At 55.3% G+C, this 17,533-nt stretch overlaps 1 protein-coding gene across 1 annotated transcript in view; it reads left to right on the forward strand.

The window, feature by feature from the left end:
* The first annotated feature begins 1,422 nt into the window (after positions 1-1,422).
* The window catches only part of LOC112974370 (dual specificity mitogen-activated protein kinase kinase 3), a 39,659-nt gene continuing 23,548 nt past the window's right edge, over positions 1,423-17,533 (forward strand). The window contains exon 1 of the mRNA XM_026083256.1: positions 1,423-1,471. Coding sequence (XP_025939041.1) covers positions 1,438-1,471 — 34 coding nt within the window. The 5' untranslated portion in view covers positions 1,423-1,437. The remainder of the gene's footprint in view (positions 1,472-17,533) is intronic.

Consider the following 17,533-nt stretch of genomic DNA (forward strand, 5'->3'; position numbering starts at 1 on the left):
GGGGGGCGCGGGGGCTGCGGACGGGCCGGGCCGGGGGCTGCTGCGGCCCGGCGCGGGGGCGCGGGGGCGCGAGGGGGGGGGCGCTTCCCGGGTCATCGCCCGGTGCATCCCAAGGCATCGCCGGGCGCGTCCCAAGGCAAAGCTCGGTGCATCCCAAGGCATTGCCTGGCACGTCCCAAGGCATTGCCGGACATGTCCTAAGGCATAGCTCGGTGCATCCCAAGGCATTCCCGGGCACGTCGGAAGGCATTGCCCGGGACATCCGAAGGAGTTACCAGCACCTCCAAGGGCATCCCTGGGCACAGCTGAAGGCATCCCCAGGTGCATCCGAAGGCGTCGCCTGGCGTGTCCGAAGGAATCGCCCGACATGTGTGAAGGCACCCCTGGGTGCATCCGAAAGCATCCCCCGGCACGTCCGAAAGCATCCCTGGCGCCACCTGCAAGCCTTCCCAGGCACCGGGCTTGCCGCAGGCGTCGCGGTGGCCCTGGTCCTGGCGGCGCCCGGAGGTGGCGGCAGGGGAGCAGGACCTGTGTCCCCGCGGGGACGGCGCGGCCTGGACGTCCCCAGCCGGCGCTGGCACCTGGCAAGCGCGTCCGGGCGAAACTTTGGACCTTGGGTTTGCTGACGGAAGTGGCGGCGGCGCAGGCCCGCGGCGCGGCCGGGCTGGGGACGAGCTGATCGGCCTTTCAAAGCGTGTCGCCCGCTCGTGATGCAAGTTTTCAGGTGTCGACTGGATGGTCCTTGTGTTATTATTATTGGTTTAATTAAGGCTTAATGGAATAATTAAGTCTTATGTAAACTGAGAAGATAGGATGCTAGATATACAATTGTTGCCCAATCTTCCGTTTATAAGTTTCCTGTTATCTGCGCCCTTGGCACACCGCCGGTGAAGCACTGATAGGTAGCGCGGTTCTGTTAGGTGAAGTAAAGAAAATCTTCCAGGCTTGCCTCCCTTGTAATTAAGTTGTTTGTGCAGGAACAAAAGCATGCGAAGCTCTTTAGAAACGGCTTGAAGGCAACCACCCCCGTTCTTGTCCGTTCAAAATCGAACGCCTGGGTCTAGCTGACCGTGCGTGTGAGGTTTATCGGTTCTCATTGGTTCTGCTGCGTCTTTGCATGTGCTTAAAAAGCACACGTCTGATTTTAAGGGATCTGGGCTGAACTAATCTTGAGTTGCTTGTAGGCAGGAATACCCTGATGGCCAGCTGGAATGCTTTGGCTGACTCGCTGTTCTTAAGTTGATGCCTGAGTAGATAAACGAGTGATTTCACCAGATGGAGCAATTGGGCAGCGTGTTTTTCTGTCTGTCGAAGCGTCTTGGCAACTGCAAAATGCTCAGAAACTGAGCAAGGCTGATCCTGGGTCTAAACTTACTGAACCTGAATTGCAGTACAAGGGCCGGACCGCTAATGGGATAACTCCACAGCAGAGGCAATATGGGAAGTGATGTTCCCCTGCTTCTTGCAAAACGTGAGTTTTAATTGCGACCTGCTGCCTGATCCCAGTTCGGGGTGGTCGTGCTGTTTGGGTGTGCTGCCCTTGTGCTGTCCCCCTCTCCCAGTTCGGCGCTGGGACAGAGTTCTTGCACCCTTGTCCTGTCTGCATCATCCTAAGATACAAAACCTGGGAACAAACTGCACGGTTTGACCTTCAGCCTGCTGAAATTAAAGGGGATGGAAGTGCTGAAGTGCTGCGCGAGGAGCATCCGAGTCTCATGCACAGCTGCCTTGCTTGGGCCGCTCCGGGGGCAAGAGAGCAGCGAGTCTCTCCCCGGCAAAGAAAACCACTGTCGCGCTTTGGTAAACCTCGTCGTTAACTTTGAACAGGGTGCTCTGAGGATGAGCGGAGCCAGCAGCAGCCCGTAACGCAACAAGGTGACATAAAACGAAACGGAAAGGAAGTGCTTGAGGATGGCCGTCCCCGCGGCGCGCGTGTTTGTTTTGGTCACGGAGGCAGAGCTCCGGCCTCCCGGTGCGCCCGGCGCTGCCTCCCAACCTTGACGCATGCCGACTGAGGGCATGTGCGTGTGTTGGAAGCAGCTTGGTAGTTTCCCATTGCGGCTGGCAAACGTGATCGTGTGTCACGGATGTTATTTATAGAGCATGACCGTGACTAAGGTGGCCTRGTCACTGTCCTAAGGTGAGCGCAGTCTGCTAGGTATTGGCCCGGGATGACTCCGTGAGCTTGCTGGGGAAGTTTTGAGGAAGGCAGGAAAATTGCCTTGCTGATGCCTTAGTGCTCTAGGCAGCCGGTTGCATCAGCGCTGCGAGCGACGACCGGACAGATTCAGGGAGGAGAGCACGCAAAGTGCGATTGCTGCTTCTCTTTTATCGCTGGAATAAAATTTGGGGGGTTTTCCTTGTTCTGGAGTGATGCACAGGAAACTTGAAGTCAGGAACCATGTGAGCAGATGAACACACCTCGACGTGACTTTTTTTTTTTTTAAAATGATCCCTTGTCTTAAACGGAGGGAATGTGGACCTGAGTTTCCTGTTTGCTGTGTAAGTAGGGTATGAATCAGCAGCGCTTTATAATTGCTCTGAATGGAGCTGCTGACTCATAGGTAAGAGCACATGCTCCAGCCGGTTTCCCAGGCGGGAAGGGTTCAACGGGGCTTCTTAAAAGGGCTGTGGAGACCCAGTGCAAGGCCAGATCCCGTTTGGGTTGCAGGTGCCGCGGGCTGCGTGAGCCCGAGCAGCAGATGTGTGGATGGAGGGAAGAGGTGAGCTCCCTCCTTTAGCAGCCTGCCTGAGAAACCTCTCTTGATCTCGTGGGAGATGAGGAAGATGAAGGATTTCCTAGGAAGTTGTGTGGCTGATTGCAACGTGCTTTGCCTGTAGGAGTGTTGTGGGATGTGGCACCTGCCCATGCGCTCTCAGAGAAAGTCCGAAACATTTCTGTGTTTGCAAGTGTCTGGTTGCACGAGTTATTCTTTGGAGTGAACCAATTCCTGCCTGAAATACACTTACTACTAATACCGCTTACGGGAGGTGTCACGTGTGTGCCGAGTACCCTTGCTGTCTTGGCTGGCATTGACTGCTCTGGGTCTCCATCACCTGAGCATTTTTCCTGTCTATTCCCTTAGTCTCCATCGATGCAGGATTTGGCATTGGGATCGACTCAGAACATGTATAATGCATCTGCTCTTTCCAAACCCCTCTTCTCTCGTCCCGTTAGCGCTCCACCGCCGTCACTGCCTGCCTCCGCCGGCCCTTGTGACAGATCTTGGTTTTGCTTCTGCCTCGGAAACGCAAGTTCTTTGAGTGGCGCTCGCCGGTCGTGCGTTGCCGCCTGTGAATACTCTTAGGTCTTGAGTGCCCGCTTCCACTTGGATTGCACACGCTGCATCGCGTTAAGTCGTTCTGGGTGTCCTTTCGGATGGCCTGCATTTAAGCCGTCTCTGTTCAGGGAAATCCAGTGGATTTGGACTTCCTTTTCCTGGTTGCTTCCCCTTCTTAGGCTTAAGCTGGTCAGGATAATAAGTGGAGACCGCCGTGTTGTTGCTCTTGGGTTGGCTGTTTCAGTGGTAGATGTGTACAAACACTCGGCTGCTGTCATTTTGGCTTAGTCATGGGATCGACTTCTGCCTCTGGAGTTTTTGGGGATACGTGTAGCTGCAGCCGATGGCCCATGACACGCGTGAAAGGAATGGTGCTGGGTGAGGGAGCTTTTCCTCGGCTCTGGACTAAACATAGCTTTTCAGATAAACACCTGTGTGGCTTATGTGAGGCTTAATAGGGATTTCAGCTTAATTCCTTTCCCCATTGCCCTATCTGTTTGATCCAAATTATCTTGCAGGATCAGATATGTGTGAAAGCATCACTTGCTATTTCTGGGTAATCTTGCACTGTCAGGTTTAATGTTTACTAAAATACACAAAATCTCTCATTTGTCTCAGGTCAGCAAAACTTGCCTGAGCTGTGTTTATCAAATCGCTGGCACTGAGGGAAGGAATCGCATACAAAGTGCTGGGACTGCATGTGTGTCTCTTCTAGAGCTTTATAAGGGACACGGCCACTGGCAGCAAATCTCAGCACGTGACTGGTCCGGGATATGCTTTTTCCAACAGAGTCTGCACCTTGTCTAGCAAAATGGATGCTCTGCAGTGAGGGGGCTTATACCCGAGAGGTTAAAGTAGAGCGGGGAAAACCTCGGGGAGCTTGCAGCCTTGGGGCGCATGCAGGATACACGCAGCGGAGGGTGCACGGGTTGTTTTAGACTGTGTGCTTGCAGATCCAGGTTGCTATTTCTTCCCTGGGGCCGAAGGCATGTCTTCTGCCCGCGTGCACGGCCCCGTGTGAAGGCCTGCAGCTGCTGTCACTGTGTGTGTGTGCTGTGACTCAGTTCCCTCCTGACGCTGGTACCTAAGCGAGGAAGCCCGAGCAGCCCCTCCTGGTGGGACAGGCTGGATGTGCCCGGGGCAGGCGTGTGTCTCCTGCAACTGCTGCACTAGGAGGTTGCTCAGGAAAGCAGCTCTGGAGCTGCAGAATTGCAGGGAGGGAGGATGCAGCGATGAGATCTGGAGGGAAAGGACCTGTTTGTCCTCCCCTGAGCTCACCTAGCACCAATGTTGAAGTAGCTCAAAAGCAAGCTCTTCCCTTTAGTCGAGCAGTTCTCCTCCAGGAAGACACGAGTAGCTTGTTAGGTGCCTGGATGTGACCCACCGCACTGCACAGCCGTGTGCTTTTAACTTCCCTTTTTGGATAGCAGCAGCTCTGCGTTTCCTGATGTAATGAGCTCCAGCGTGAGAATTTGCAATCGGGCTGTGAATGAGGGTGCTCAGAGAGGTGTTACGCGGTTGGGGAAAGGGAGCAGCATCCAGTCGAAGCCAGGCTGCTTTTCTGGGAAGACATCTCCTTTAACTCCAAGGCTTGGAAAAATCGTCAGTGAGAAATGCAAGAACTCAGGAATGAACTGGTGCTTGTTCTGGTAAAATGTCTGTTGTCGGGAGGTAAATAAACAGTGTGGATGAGTCCCTGCTGCATCTGTGGCTCTGCCGAGGCTGTGCCCTCCACACAGAGCACCCCGCGGTTGTGCAGTTCAGTTGGCTGTGAGTCCTGTAGTGGCTCATGTACCGTTCACGCTTTTCTTGCTGCCACCCCAGAAAAGTCAGTTCTGCTACAAAACCTGCAGGAGCGGGCGATTCGGCGCTAGGCTCCCTCCGCGCCCAGGCAGCGCAGCCGGCAGCCTAATGTCCTCTGTGCGCGCGCGAGCAAACGCATGGTGCAGGCTTGGAGCGCTAAACCACGAAGTCAGGTTTTTAGTTTAACTCCGGTTGAAGCATCACGTAGCGTGTGTCTGATTAATTATGACCATCATAAGAGAGAGGGAGCAGGGCTTTGCTCCTGCCCTCCTCCCAGTGATGCTCCGGGGTCGGATGGGCTGCATTCTGCCAGCCAAAGCATCGGGTGCCTGCAAAATATTATGTTGGACATGGCAGATATTTAGTTGTGCCGCAGAAGTCCATTTTCCTCCCTGGAGAGATGCCCCCCTGCTTTTTCAGCGGATAATGCTTCTCCCTGAAGGCCGCTGCTTTTATTTTCCAGGTCTGGGCCTCCGTCCAAGGCTGGGCCGGAGCTTGCTGGGCCTGTGGCCGGGGCCCCCGCTGCTTGCGAAGGTGGGCCTTGCTGGAGGAAACCCATCGGCGCTTTGCAGAGCTCCTCGCTGCGTGCCCGCGAGGCTGCGGGGCTTTCCGCTCCCAGTGATTTTTCCGACCCGAGCGGCCACCGTTGCGGACGGGGGGGCACTGTGAGATTTTTGTCGGACGAGTGTTTTCGCTGGTGCTGCTAACGCGCTGCCCGAGCAGGCTGTTTGCCAGGAAAGGAGCCGGGAGAGGAACTTGCATTGTCTGGGGAGGCTATTTTACTCTACCGACAAAAAGTTTGGGGTTTTACTGGCGTGACTCAGGGCTGCTTGCGGGTACGCGTGAAGCTAGGTCGACCCACAGCCTCTTCTGCTGACAAAACTCTGTAGCATAGGTTGAGTGTTTAGCCTGGGATTTTGGGTGGGGGGAAAAGGCAGAGAGGATTTTTTTTTATGGTGACAGCTGGAAGTTCCTGTTCTTTTTTCAGCTTGGGAGATACCCCATCTCCCCACAGCTGATCTTCCCTGCATAGGGATGAGCGCTGCACTGCTACTGTGGCAGTACGGTGAGTCTAAATGTTGGTCCCCCGGTAATCCCATGCGGCTGTGTCCGTCCGTAGGCTTAATAGCACGGGGATCCTTCGTGGGGTGTCTGTGCTATGGGGAGAGCAGGTGGCATCTCCCACCCCTAACTTGTTGCAAGAGAAGGTGGGACTCACTTTGGAGCGTGTCCCTCTCAAGCCCTGGAGGTGGGGGGCCTCTCCACGTGGCACGACTGCCCGTGTGTGCTGCCGGCTTTAGTGCGTTTTAGGGGAAAATGAGGGAACGCTTGATTCACAACGGGGCTGTGGCGAGCATTTTGCTTAGCTAGAGCTAGGCAGGAGGTTGGGAAGTTGCTTCCAGGAATCACTCTTGCCCGTCCAATAGCTTTTGGGTGAATTAAGGCAGATTGTGTTTAAAAAAAAAAAAAAGACACCCAGTCTTGTTTTTAAAGACATCCAGTGCTGGAGTTCAGTTCCTCTGAAATGCCAAAGCTGCGACCTTGGGGAATTGTCTGGCGCGAGCCGGGGTGTGGTGGACCATGACGTTTCTGCATGTTCCCGAGCTCCCTCCTATCCCGGGCTGGAATGGCTTCATGACCCCGCTTGCCAAGAAGCAAAGGAAGGAGAAGCCTGCCAGCTGCACACAGTGTAAAGGTGATGGCCCAGCTGTTGTCTTCTCCTTCGGGAACTGCCGAAGTGAAGGAGGACGAGGTGGGGTGGGTCCGTATCTGAATCCGTAGGCTACCCACAGCCTCTGAACTGCCATCTGTTTGGAGGAAATCTGCTAGATCTGTCCCRTGCTCTAAGCCTTAATTTCATTATCTCAAGCAAATTGCTGATTTAAAAAAAATTCAATTAAAAACACAATACGAGTGGAAGAGGAGGCAGGATGAGGATGAGACAAAACTTACCAGAAATTATTGTTTGTAGAGCATCCACCCTTCCTCCCCCCAAAACCAGAGGAAAAAAAAATCTAGCTTTGGAAAGGAAGAAACCTCCAGAGTGCTTGATACAAGTAATTTCCCATCAGCGGTTGCTAACCTTAGCTGTGGTTTGGCACTGGTATCGGCATGATTGCTCGTATCAGATGAACCTCGGCGAGGGTGACTGGGGTAGGTGCTCCCTGTTTCTGGCAGTGCTTGGACCCTCTCTTCCCCAGCAGCTGCCTATCGAGTACGGAAGTGACTCTTGGTGTGGGGTGTTTCCACCCTGCTAATGCACTGCTAGGTCTTGCCTTGGTAGTGCCAGGTTTTTTGGCGTCTTTTAGGAGGCTTGAAAGCAGCTTTTAATTGCTGTTTTTCATTCCCCCAGAGGTCTCCGAGATCCTCGCTGCAGAGCCATGAGCACTGTTAATATTTCAGGGTTTTGGTTAAACAGAGAAGCACAGCTCCTGTCTGATTTTCCTGTGAATACGGCACTGGTGGCTGCAGGGGGAATATGCAGAGGTCTCTGAAGGACTGAGCTGTAAATGGTTTCCAGTAGAGCATGCATAAAAATCTGCAGCGGGGATGGGATCCTGCCGGTGTCTCTTCAAAGGTGCTAAGAGACTAAGGGGTAAAATACCATGTGTGATTAAGTTTGAGTTAGCATGTACGGATTGAACTTCTCTTGGATCAGGCTCTGCTGCTTTTCTTTTTCTGAACGCTCCAGTTAAAGTGGTAGAGCCCCTTAGAGCGAGCGTAGCAAGCTGGTAGGAAATTTAGAGAAGTAAAATAGGCTGGTGTAAACACTTATCTTCCAAGGTAGCGATGGGCTCAGCGCTCTGTCAGCCTTGCCGGGTGTTGTGACACTCCGACACCGTTTCCTGCTAAGGCTGTGGGCGGATGTTCGTTCGGAAAACAGTTTGTGACCTGCGAGGCCAGATCTGGAAGCAGGGACCCTGCTCTGGCTGAGAAATGGGAGTTCGAAACGGCCTGAGCATCCTGCGGGACCTCCTCATCTAGCTGGGACTTAAGAGCTGGCAGCTAGTGCAAGTAATGCTCTAATTACATCAGCGTAATGACCCACGATGCGGAACAGAGAGGGATACGAAGGAAACGAGCTTGTCTGCGAGGCCTGGCAGGTGCCGGTCATATGTCTGACAGCTCATGAACATGCAGGGCTGGTGACACGGATGGGCCGGAGGTGGTTTGAGAGAGGATGACAGGGCTATCTGGGGAGCGTCAGCTCTTCTGGGCTTGCAGGCCAGTTAGATACTGCTTTGTGGTGCGTGCATATCAATTCCGTCCTAGCCCAAATCTTGGAGGGACGACTGACAAACCTTTCTGCCCGGGGTGCGGGAGGCCGTTTCGGTGGATTGGGTGCTGTGCTCTGCCCTGGCGTCCTTACTGATGTTAACAGCAGCCTTTTGAGATGACAGTATCCTGACTTGGATTGCTGGAAGGCATTTGCTGTACATCTCAAAGCAGCCTGAGCTGCAAATGCATCATTCCCTGCAGGAATGCATCATTCCCTGCCTGAGTTTTTCCTTTTAAAGGTCATGAAGGACAAATGTACCATGTGGGGGAAGGATTTTTTGCTCTAGGGGAGGGATCTTGCTCCACTGGGTGTCGGAGTCGGAAAGCTTAGGCTAGCTGTGCCTGAAAGGGAAACCACAAAGCAGCAGGGCAGGAAGCCGGGTGGATCGGTGAGGACAGTCTCCGAGTCGGTCCTGAACGTGTGCCCCGCTGTCATGTGTGACTGCAAAGGGATGTGTTGTCCAGAAGATGCGAGGAGTTCCTTGCAGCTCATCGCTAAAAACGACGTGGCTCTTTTTATAAGAGCCAGATGTGTTCATCATCAAGGCTTTTAAGAAAGCCACTCTGCATAGTTAAACATCCCCTGCCGCTGTGGATCGCTTGGTTTCTCTCCTGAAACGCTGCCAAGTTGCGTTTCGGCCAAAGATGAAGTGATCCTGTGCCGATCTGTTGCTTTAGCTGCTCTTTGCTACCTCCCAAGTGCCTTTAGAAGGTGCCTGGGGGAGAGGTGGGAGGCCTAGTCCCGGGTGCCTGCTCTGCATCTGCTTGTAGAGCCCTGTGCTTGCATCCAGGAAACCCCTGCTGTTAGCCCGAGTAATTTTTCGTGCCTGCGAACGCGCACGTGTGCCCTCCTTGAACGCAGCCACGAGGCTCGGCTGGCTTTCTAGGTTTCCCTGCTCTCCCTGCAGCTAAAATCATCCCTCTCTTTCCACCCCGTTCCTGTCCGAGGGGCGCCCCACGCACCGGCGACGCTTCCTGCTGACTCCCGTCCCCATTGGTGGAAGCCCGGTGGTCCTATGGACCCGATGAAGCGGTGGTACGTGAAGGAGGATGAGGATGGGAGTGGGGTGGGGTGGGGTGGCAGCGCTGCGAACGGGCTGGCCCGGGCCCGGCCCGCACCTACGCCTTGGCGCTCTGCTCTGCTCCGGCGGCTTTATCTCCTTGGCGGCACCCGTTCGCCTTCAGGCTGGAGGCACCCGCACGCTCTCTTAGGGCTGCCGAAGGGGGAGGTGGCGGTGGGTATTCTAGCTTGCTGCAGCCTGCGCAGCCCCCCTCGTGAGCGCTTTATTAGCCTCTCTTACCCGTTTCTGCCAGGTTTTTGGTTCATCCCTGTTATTGCTTTGTCAGCCACGTGCCGGGCTTCGAGCATCATTTGCTGTGTGTGTGGGTGAGCTCTGGGCGCTGGAGACCAGCTGGGACTGGGCAAAGCTGGGATTGCCCTCYGAGCCGGGCTGGGTCTCGGCCGGGCCACCTTCTCGGTTCTTGTGCTCGCCTGCCCCAGAGAAGCTTTCCCGTGTGTTAACGAGACCTGCCGCTGCCTGGTTTGTGGAAGGGGGTCTGGATGAGCGGAGGAAAGCTGGAGGAGCACCTTTAGAAACGAGCGGGCAGATGCTGTAGGTGCTCTGCTCCGCCGCTTGTCCCGCGCGTGCCGTTTCTGTTCTGCGTACATTCCAGGTTGCTGCAAGAGTTCGCCCTCGATTTTGGATCCACAAAGAATTTCTTGTTCAGTAACCGTGGATTTCCCCACGGGGTTTTACAGCCGCAGCTCAGCAGGGAAACCGTGCGTAACAGCTGCATGGCCGGGAGCCAGCACGTGTTTCCCTTTATCTCTAGCAGGTTTGATGTTTTACGTGTCTCCTTCCAGCTCCTCTCCTTGCTCCATTTCACTTGCCGCCTTGCAGAATGCCGCTTCTTTGCCCCAAAATGCTGCTTGGAGGCTCGCTTTTTCAGGGCAAAAGGGGTTTTTGTTTGTTTGCTTGTTTTATTTAGAGGTCAACGGTTCTTGGAAGCGCTAAGCGTGCCCCCACGAAGAGCTGCGAGCTGCAGGCTGTGCGAACTGCGCTGAGTCACAGCCTGCAAGTCCTTGACCCAGGATGTGAGCTGGACGTGTCGGGGCTAGTCCGTGCAAACGGCTCTTTTCCTAGGGCAGAATGACAGCTCTTCAAGCAGGGTTTCATAGGAAAAGCCCGCAACGCTTATTTCCACTGAACTTTGGAAAAATTGCACCGCAGGGAAAATAGGTGGATTTGAGAGACGTGGGTGAGGAGTGCAACAGGAAGAAAGAAGAAAAAACCCCACCGAAAGGGAACAAACAGACCAGCGCGGTCCCCTTCCTGCTTTRCAGGCAGCAGGGCTGCCACGTGGGAACGGGCGGCGAAACGCCGCGCTCGTTGGACCCGCCGGGCCGCCGAGTCCTCACTTTCCCTTTGGGCTGCCCCCGGCACGAACCGCAGCTGCCCTGTGGGTACTGGCATGCAGATTCACTGCAAAAAGGTGTTTTCCCGCTGCGGAGGAGTCACAGTCTCGGCCGAGAGCTGGCGGAGGGGACGGTGGGAYGGGGCCTCGTAAAGGTGATACTGGATAGGAGGAGTGGCAGGGGGTTTTTGGCATGCTGATGGTCCAGCCTTTATTTCGGAGATGTTTTCAAGCTTTGCAGCAGAGAGTTTGGAGGTGTAAAGGTGAAATGTCTGCAGGTAGCTTCTGCGAAGCATGAAGCATAATAAATACGTGCTGCTTTTATATATTATTTTAACTTGCTATCCAGGTGGAGCAGCAGGAGCTGGTCTCACGCACCAGTTGGACGTGGGACTGGTTTTGGGGACGTGGGACATAGGGCTGTCTTTTGGGATAGAGCTGGAGGAGCAGAGCAAGGTAGCGCGTGTTCACGCCGGGAAAACGGAGCACAAGCCTGGCTCAGCGCAGGAGAGGTCTCCGAGGGCCAGGTCCTGCCTCGCTACATCAACCCTTTCTCTCGGCTCCTGTTGCACGTAGGTCGTGGGGGCCAAACCGGTCACCTGCCTCCTCTCTTGACGCAGAAGCATTGGCTGTTAGTGGTTTAGGCTGATGCTTCTTGGCCGAGCGCTGAGGTTTGTGTGTGGTAACAGGCTTTACGCAGAGATAAGGATGAGCAGTGGCCTCGGGGAAGTTGGACGGTCGCCGTGTTCTTGCCTGCTCTCATCCCATCCAGCCTGCGTTTTTCCTTTGCCTCCTCAAAGCCTGGCGAGGCCTCCTGGCTCCCCCCTCGCCTCGTGATGGGGTGGATTTGGGGGCTTAACATGACTTTCTCCGCGCTGCACCCRCCGCCTGCGATTGCTTTCTGTTTCGGGAAGCCCTTTGCATTTGTTTTGTCTGCACGGTTTCTTGGAATGTAACGAGGACAGGAAATTAGTGACGGACTGACAGAGGACAGGAAGAACGGATAGTGTCGGAGAGGCAGCGAAAAAGCACAAAGAACTGGTGTGGGAGTAGCGCGAGATACTATCAGCTCTGAATTAAAGAGAACTGTAAAGCAGCGCTCGCCTGCTGCTTTCAATAAACCGCCGATTCAGCGCCCCGCTGCAGGTCCGCTTCCTCCGAAAGAAAGAATCAAAGGTTTTCCCCGCTCCTCTTCCTCCCCAGGGCCGTGGTGCCCGGTCGCTGCTAGAAATCGGAGAGTTTCCTCTGAAGATGCGCAGCCGCCCTTGCGGGCTTTGCCTGCCGCCAGCCGTGACCGCTTCCCGAGGGCGCTGCCGACAGCGGGAAAACGCTCTCGGTGTCGCTTGGAAGATGGAAAAGCTCCTCTCTCCTGACAAGCTGTGCTTAGGCGCTCCCTGGGTTATTCGCTTCCTCCGCCTCTGCTGGGAAGAGTGCCTTGGCATGGATGTAATTGGGGAAAAGCATGGTAGACATAGCAGCTGAGCTTGCTGGGTCGGTTAAGCRTAAAAACGCTTGTTGCAGAATCGGGCACTGGAAAGCAAGCTGGATTTTCTGCTGTGCCGACTGCGCTCGCGGCTCTGCCTGTGCCGTGCCGCGGCTGGCATGACGGACGGACCTGTTTTGACTCACGGATCCCGAGCTGAGTTTGCAACATCTGCAGTTAGGTAACAAGTCTCCAACATGTGAACTGTACACGCTCGATCTGGAGTCACTGAGAAGCGATAAACACCGGGCTGGAGGATGCCAAATTCACAATCCCGGAGGGTAACATCACTCTGAACTGTGAGCAGCTGCTCGCCGTGTTCGCCAAGTGCAAATGCTGTTCTCAAGAAAGTCCTTTCCTGACCCTCCGGTCCAGGGAGACACCTGTGTTTGTCTTTTGGTCTGACCCTGTCCCAGGGCAGGCGCTCGCAAACATTGAGGGCTTCCTTATTTTTCACACCATTCTGTTTGCAAAGCAGGTGCCTGCTCCGTCTTACGTTGTTTGCAGAGATGAAATCACTCTTTCCCTGCCCAAAATAAATTGGAGGGAGGATGGTAGAAAGCTAATGAAGTATTTTTTTTTTCTAAGAATTGCATTGAAAGCAGAGACAGGCAATACTTAGCTTTCTTCCCAAATTTACGGAGTTCTGGGGGCAGCTGGAAGTATTTGCAATTGCAGCATTTTGGAAAGAAAAGCATGTCTTTTGACTCTGCTTTGGCATCGAGTTGCATCAGACAATTAAAAAGTCAAATGACTCTTCTCCCTTCCCAGAAAGAAAAAGCCGAAAGCGTTCCTTCTCTGTCAAGCTGATCTGATCCGAAATGGGCTTGAGTTTCTTCTCTCATCGAGAAACGGTGGTCTGCCAATCGGATCAACTCCAAACAGTCTTTTTCTTGGCTTCGCCTCTGGGCTGAGAACTCAAAGGGAAAAGCAGCGGAGGGCTGGGTGCCTGCGGGCAGGGGGACTTGGGCGYGGATGACAGTGGTTCTGCCTCTTTTTCTTTCTTTTTAACCAGCTCTTTGCTTTTCTCTAAGCACCGTCTCCTTTGCCTTCTCCTAACGATTAAGGCATTTGGGCTCGGATTGCTTCCAGACCTTCGTCTCCTGGCTGCACGCCAGCGTCTGCAAGGGAGCGAGCGCGGCCCGTGCTGGGTCCCACGAGATGGCTCATAAGCGAGAGCGCCTCGCGGGCTGCTCTCCCTCCGCTCGGCGCCCGCGCGCGCCGTGCAGGCCGGCCGGACCCGTGCAGCCGCCCGGCTGGGCTCTGCGGTTCCTGACGGGCCCTCGCGGAGGGTGCCGGGGCGGTTGGGTTGGGTTCAGTGCTGATCCCCAGTGTTTTCCCAGTGCTTCCCAGCCTGCTCCATCCCGTGGGTGGGCCTGGGTTGGCACTGCGCCGAAGTTGAGCTTCGACCTCATGTGGCCACAGCTTTTCTCCTGGGGAAAACGCGGTCCGAGTGAGGGATGCAAAGGAGGCAGGAGCCAGCACCGTCCCTGGAGGACGCTCTGCCCGGACCCCTTTGCTGTGCCTGCTCCACAGAGGTGGCCCCTGTAACCGTGGTCACCTTTGCACCAGAGTTTTGCAYGAGTTGTTGCAAAGCTGCGCATTTCTTATCACGTAGGCAGCACGTTGTGGAATGCCACAGTGCAAACACCAGCTAGCCAGTGCTTTTAAGCTTCCTAAATGCAGCCTGGTCTCTGCTCCGTGGGGGTTTCTCCGAGGGGAGCCTGCCTGAGGTCCTGTGGTTGAAGCGCTGCACTCTCTGCAGTTGTGGGTCTTTAAAACCAACCCCCTGCTGCAGGACAGCGAGCTGTCACCTGAAAACAAAACACCAAACCAAACGTTTTTCCARCCCTCAGGGTTGTGCAGGTAACCTAAAAATACCCGTGGAATGTAACCGGCTGGTGACATCTTCCCGAAGCTGCGGGCAGACCCGAGCGCCACGCACGGACGTGTTATCTGACTGTGCACTGAGCCCGGCTGCAGCCTCCGAGCCTGCATGGAAATGTCCATATTTCCCTGCCACTCRCTGCAGCTGGCATGCCCAGCCCCAAACCCTTGCTGCTTCTCCGTATCGGAAATTCCCACCRTTTTCCCTTGCTCTCCAGCTTGCTTTCTCACCCGGCCCTGGGTAAGGTGGGCGCCGTCAGTGCGCCGGCCGCTCCGGTCGAAGCAGAGATGAGCCCTGTGCCGTATCGGTGATCGCTTGTCTCCAAACGCTGCCCAAGGGGACTGGAAAGATGACCCTGCTCCCTTTCCGCCTGGATTCAGTTCAGAGGCTTCATTTAAAAATAGAACCGCCGCCGCGTTTCCAGGCTGCGGCAGAGCCGGAGAGCCGGCGCGGGTCTCGTGGGCGGCGTGTCACCGGGGCTTTCCGGCGGCGCGCGGCTTGCCGGATAGCTGCGTGTCGAACGTTCCTGGGGCGCGGGAAGGCAAGCGCGTCCCGTGCTCGCGGGCAGCGCCTGCGTTACGGTGTTCGCTGGGGAAATAGCTGCGGCTCCCGGGYGGCCGCCGAGGTGCCCTGTAACCCTGAGCGCCTGCTCACACACTGGGCACAGCCACCTGGCGCGTGGCATCTTTCTTTGAGTAGAGAAAAAAGGGATATTGCGTTAAAATCACCCTCTCCCCCTGGATGGGTATCGGCTCTTCTTTCCACGCAGGTGAAACCGCTGGCTTTTTGCTCATCACCTAGAAAACGGTCCCTGGTCACCCTAGGTGGAGCATTTCTCTTTTGCCTGGTCGGTTCTAACTCTGCCTTGTTGCAGAAGACTTTGATCCGCAAAAGTTTCAAGAGAGGGGAAGCAGCCCGTCTCCGTGCGGCGCCAGGAGCCGGGGGCTCTTCCCCAATTTCCTTGCGGCGCCGGCGACCCTGCCTTCATCCAGCCGGCTGCGGGAACGCCGGGCGCGTGCAGGGGAAGGGTGGGGGCCCGGGGCCCTTCGTGGGCAGGGTGCTGTTTTAGCTCGCTGCTGTTTTTAAGGGTGTGCTCTTCCACTTATTCACGGCTGCCGGCCGGCAGGAGGTTGTGGGGAGCCTGGAAGTGGCGGGAGCGCGGGGCCTGGCCCTGCCACTGGTGCACCTCTCCATCCTGTCCCTGTCCCTGTCCCTGTGCAACCCTCCCCGGAGCCGAAGCGAGCTCCTTCCTTTCTTCCTGCCGCCGGATTTGCTCCCCCTGCTTCCATTGCCTTTAGATGGGTGATGTCCCAGGCCTGGGTGTATGTTGAGGCTTAATCAACGCTAGCGAAACACCTAATGCCTTTCGTTCCTCCACRACTTAACCGTAGTGTACGGAGGGCTGGATGATTAATGGCAAATCACACGCGTCTTTCAAGGCCTGGCAATTTCTGCCGAGTTGGCAAGACTTGAAAGAGTTTGGGGGKTTTTTTGAGGTGCTTTTGAGATCCCAGTTTTCAAAGCCCAGGAACAGAGAGAGATGTCGGGAGGCTCCGCTTCACGCGACCGCTAGTCCTCACGCACTGAAACCAAATGGGGCTAATTGGAAGGAAATCGTGTTTGCCGGCGAGCGGCCAGCACGTGGGAYGTGCTGCAGCACACACCGCTGGCCTGAGGACTTGCTGCTCCAAAGCAGCAATGATTTTGTGGGGGTTTGCAGAAATCTGTGAAGCGTCTTATGTCTGGGCTGGGGAATGAGCTGCAAAGCTGGAGAGGACCTGCAGCGCGTGAAGGATAACGCACTGGTGTTCTCCTGGAGCCGGGTGCCGGTCCGCACAGCTCCCGGTGCAGTCTGTGCTAGCAGCTCCCACGTCAGCATCCTTTATGCGCTGATGATCTGTGCTTGAAACTATACCCTGGGAGTGGAAATCCTCCTGAGAAAATATCTTCTGCAGTCCTTCTGGGGCTTATGTAAACACTATTTAAAATTAGAGGCGCTCATTATGTTGGTATGTGYATTTACCTTGACCTCTGACCTTTCCGCCTGCAAATGTGCATGGCCCGGCACAGCCGGCAAGTTAGGGAATATGTCAAGAACAAACTGGGAGCGCGTTTTCTGTTATTAGTTTAAGGTAAAGAACCTGCTACAGCCTCTCCAGACTGACAGGGAATCGGAAACAAAACTGCGGCCTGTCAAAACCAAGGCTGGCTTTGATCAGCAGCGTCAGCGCCGGCTTCTCTGGGGCTGGTTTTGAGGGAAAGGGGAAGAGCAAAGATGCTTTATCACGACTTGCCTTGCATGCTTGCAGAGAAACGAAAGCTTTTTTTCTACACCTTCATCTCTCTCTCTTGCTATTTACCCGCAAAATCCATGCAGCAGTTTCTATTTTGCCACCTGAGATGCTGTCTCGGTTGTCACCCTGGAATAGCTGCTAAGCGCTGTCCTGGTATTGCAATGGAACAATATTCCTGCTATTTGTTGTGGTAATAGTTGTTAGTGGCAAAGCAATTTGCATGTCACCTGCAGCACAAGGAAATATGACCTCGTTCTTCCCGTCACTCCCTTGGTGACCAAACAGCGATCGTGATCTTCCCTGGGCTTTCTGCAGCAAGCGCTGCATGCTTTAACCTCGCCCGAGCTGTCTGCATCCCCCTCCTGTCCCCCCGGTGCAGTTATTGCCGTAGTTGCCTGCCCTTCTTTTGCGACAGCCGCCGGTGCTGTCAAGCACCGAGCCYGGGAGGTGAGGTGAACCGCTCCGAGCGCAGGACCTCTTTCCCTGGCAGGAGGTTGTGCAATCAGGTGTATTTGCAAACGCCCAGCCCGTTCCCCCTCTCTGAGTGCAGCTGGCTGCGGGAATGGGCTCTTGCGAGCACAGCTTTAACCCTTGGTCTGTGTCTCACCGTCTTGCTACTCGTTGGTGCTTTGGCTGTTTGGATTTTCATTTAAGTGGCCTGTTCCTCGGTGCCGTTTTCCTTCCGCTGAGACTCCCTGTTGGGTGCAATATGCGTCGGAGCAAGCGGGGACCCTGCTGCGGATTTTTCTTGCAGGTTCTGCCCCTCTGCGCCGCTGTCGTCTCTCGGCATCGCGGCTGCGCGGGGGGCCGGCTGGTGCTGACCCCGTGAGCCCGTCCACGCGGCTGTTTCGCCAGATCGTTTYGGCGCTGTCCTTGAGCGAGGCTCTTCTCCTGTCGGGCGTCGGGGAGGAGGGAGCGGGACGGTGCTGGGGGCGATGGAGGAGGCGGGAGTGGACTGCACCTCTCGAGCCGCAGGCTGGGTTTGGACGGTTTTAATTTGTCACAAGAAAGCACGTCCCACTGGGATGCATTTGAGAAATCCTGTGCTTCAATGGCTCCCAGAGCTGGCTCCCCCCCAGTTTCCTGTTTA

The sequence above is a fragment of the Apteryx rowi genome, unplaced genomic scaffold (genome assembly GCF_003343035.1).
Source record: "Apteryx rowi isolate R43461 unplaced genomic scaffold, aptRow1 scaffold_6, whole genome shotgun sequence".
Classification (NCBI taxonomy): domain Eukaryota; kingdom Metazoa; phylum Chordata; class Aves; order Apterygiformes; family Apterygidae; genus Apteryx; species Apteryx rowi.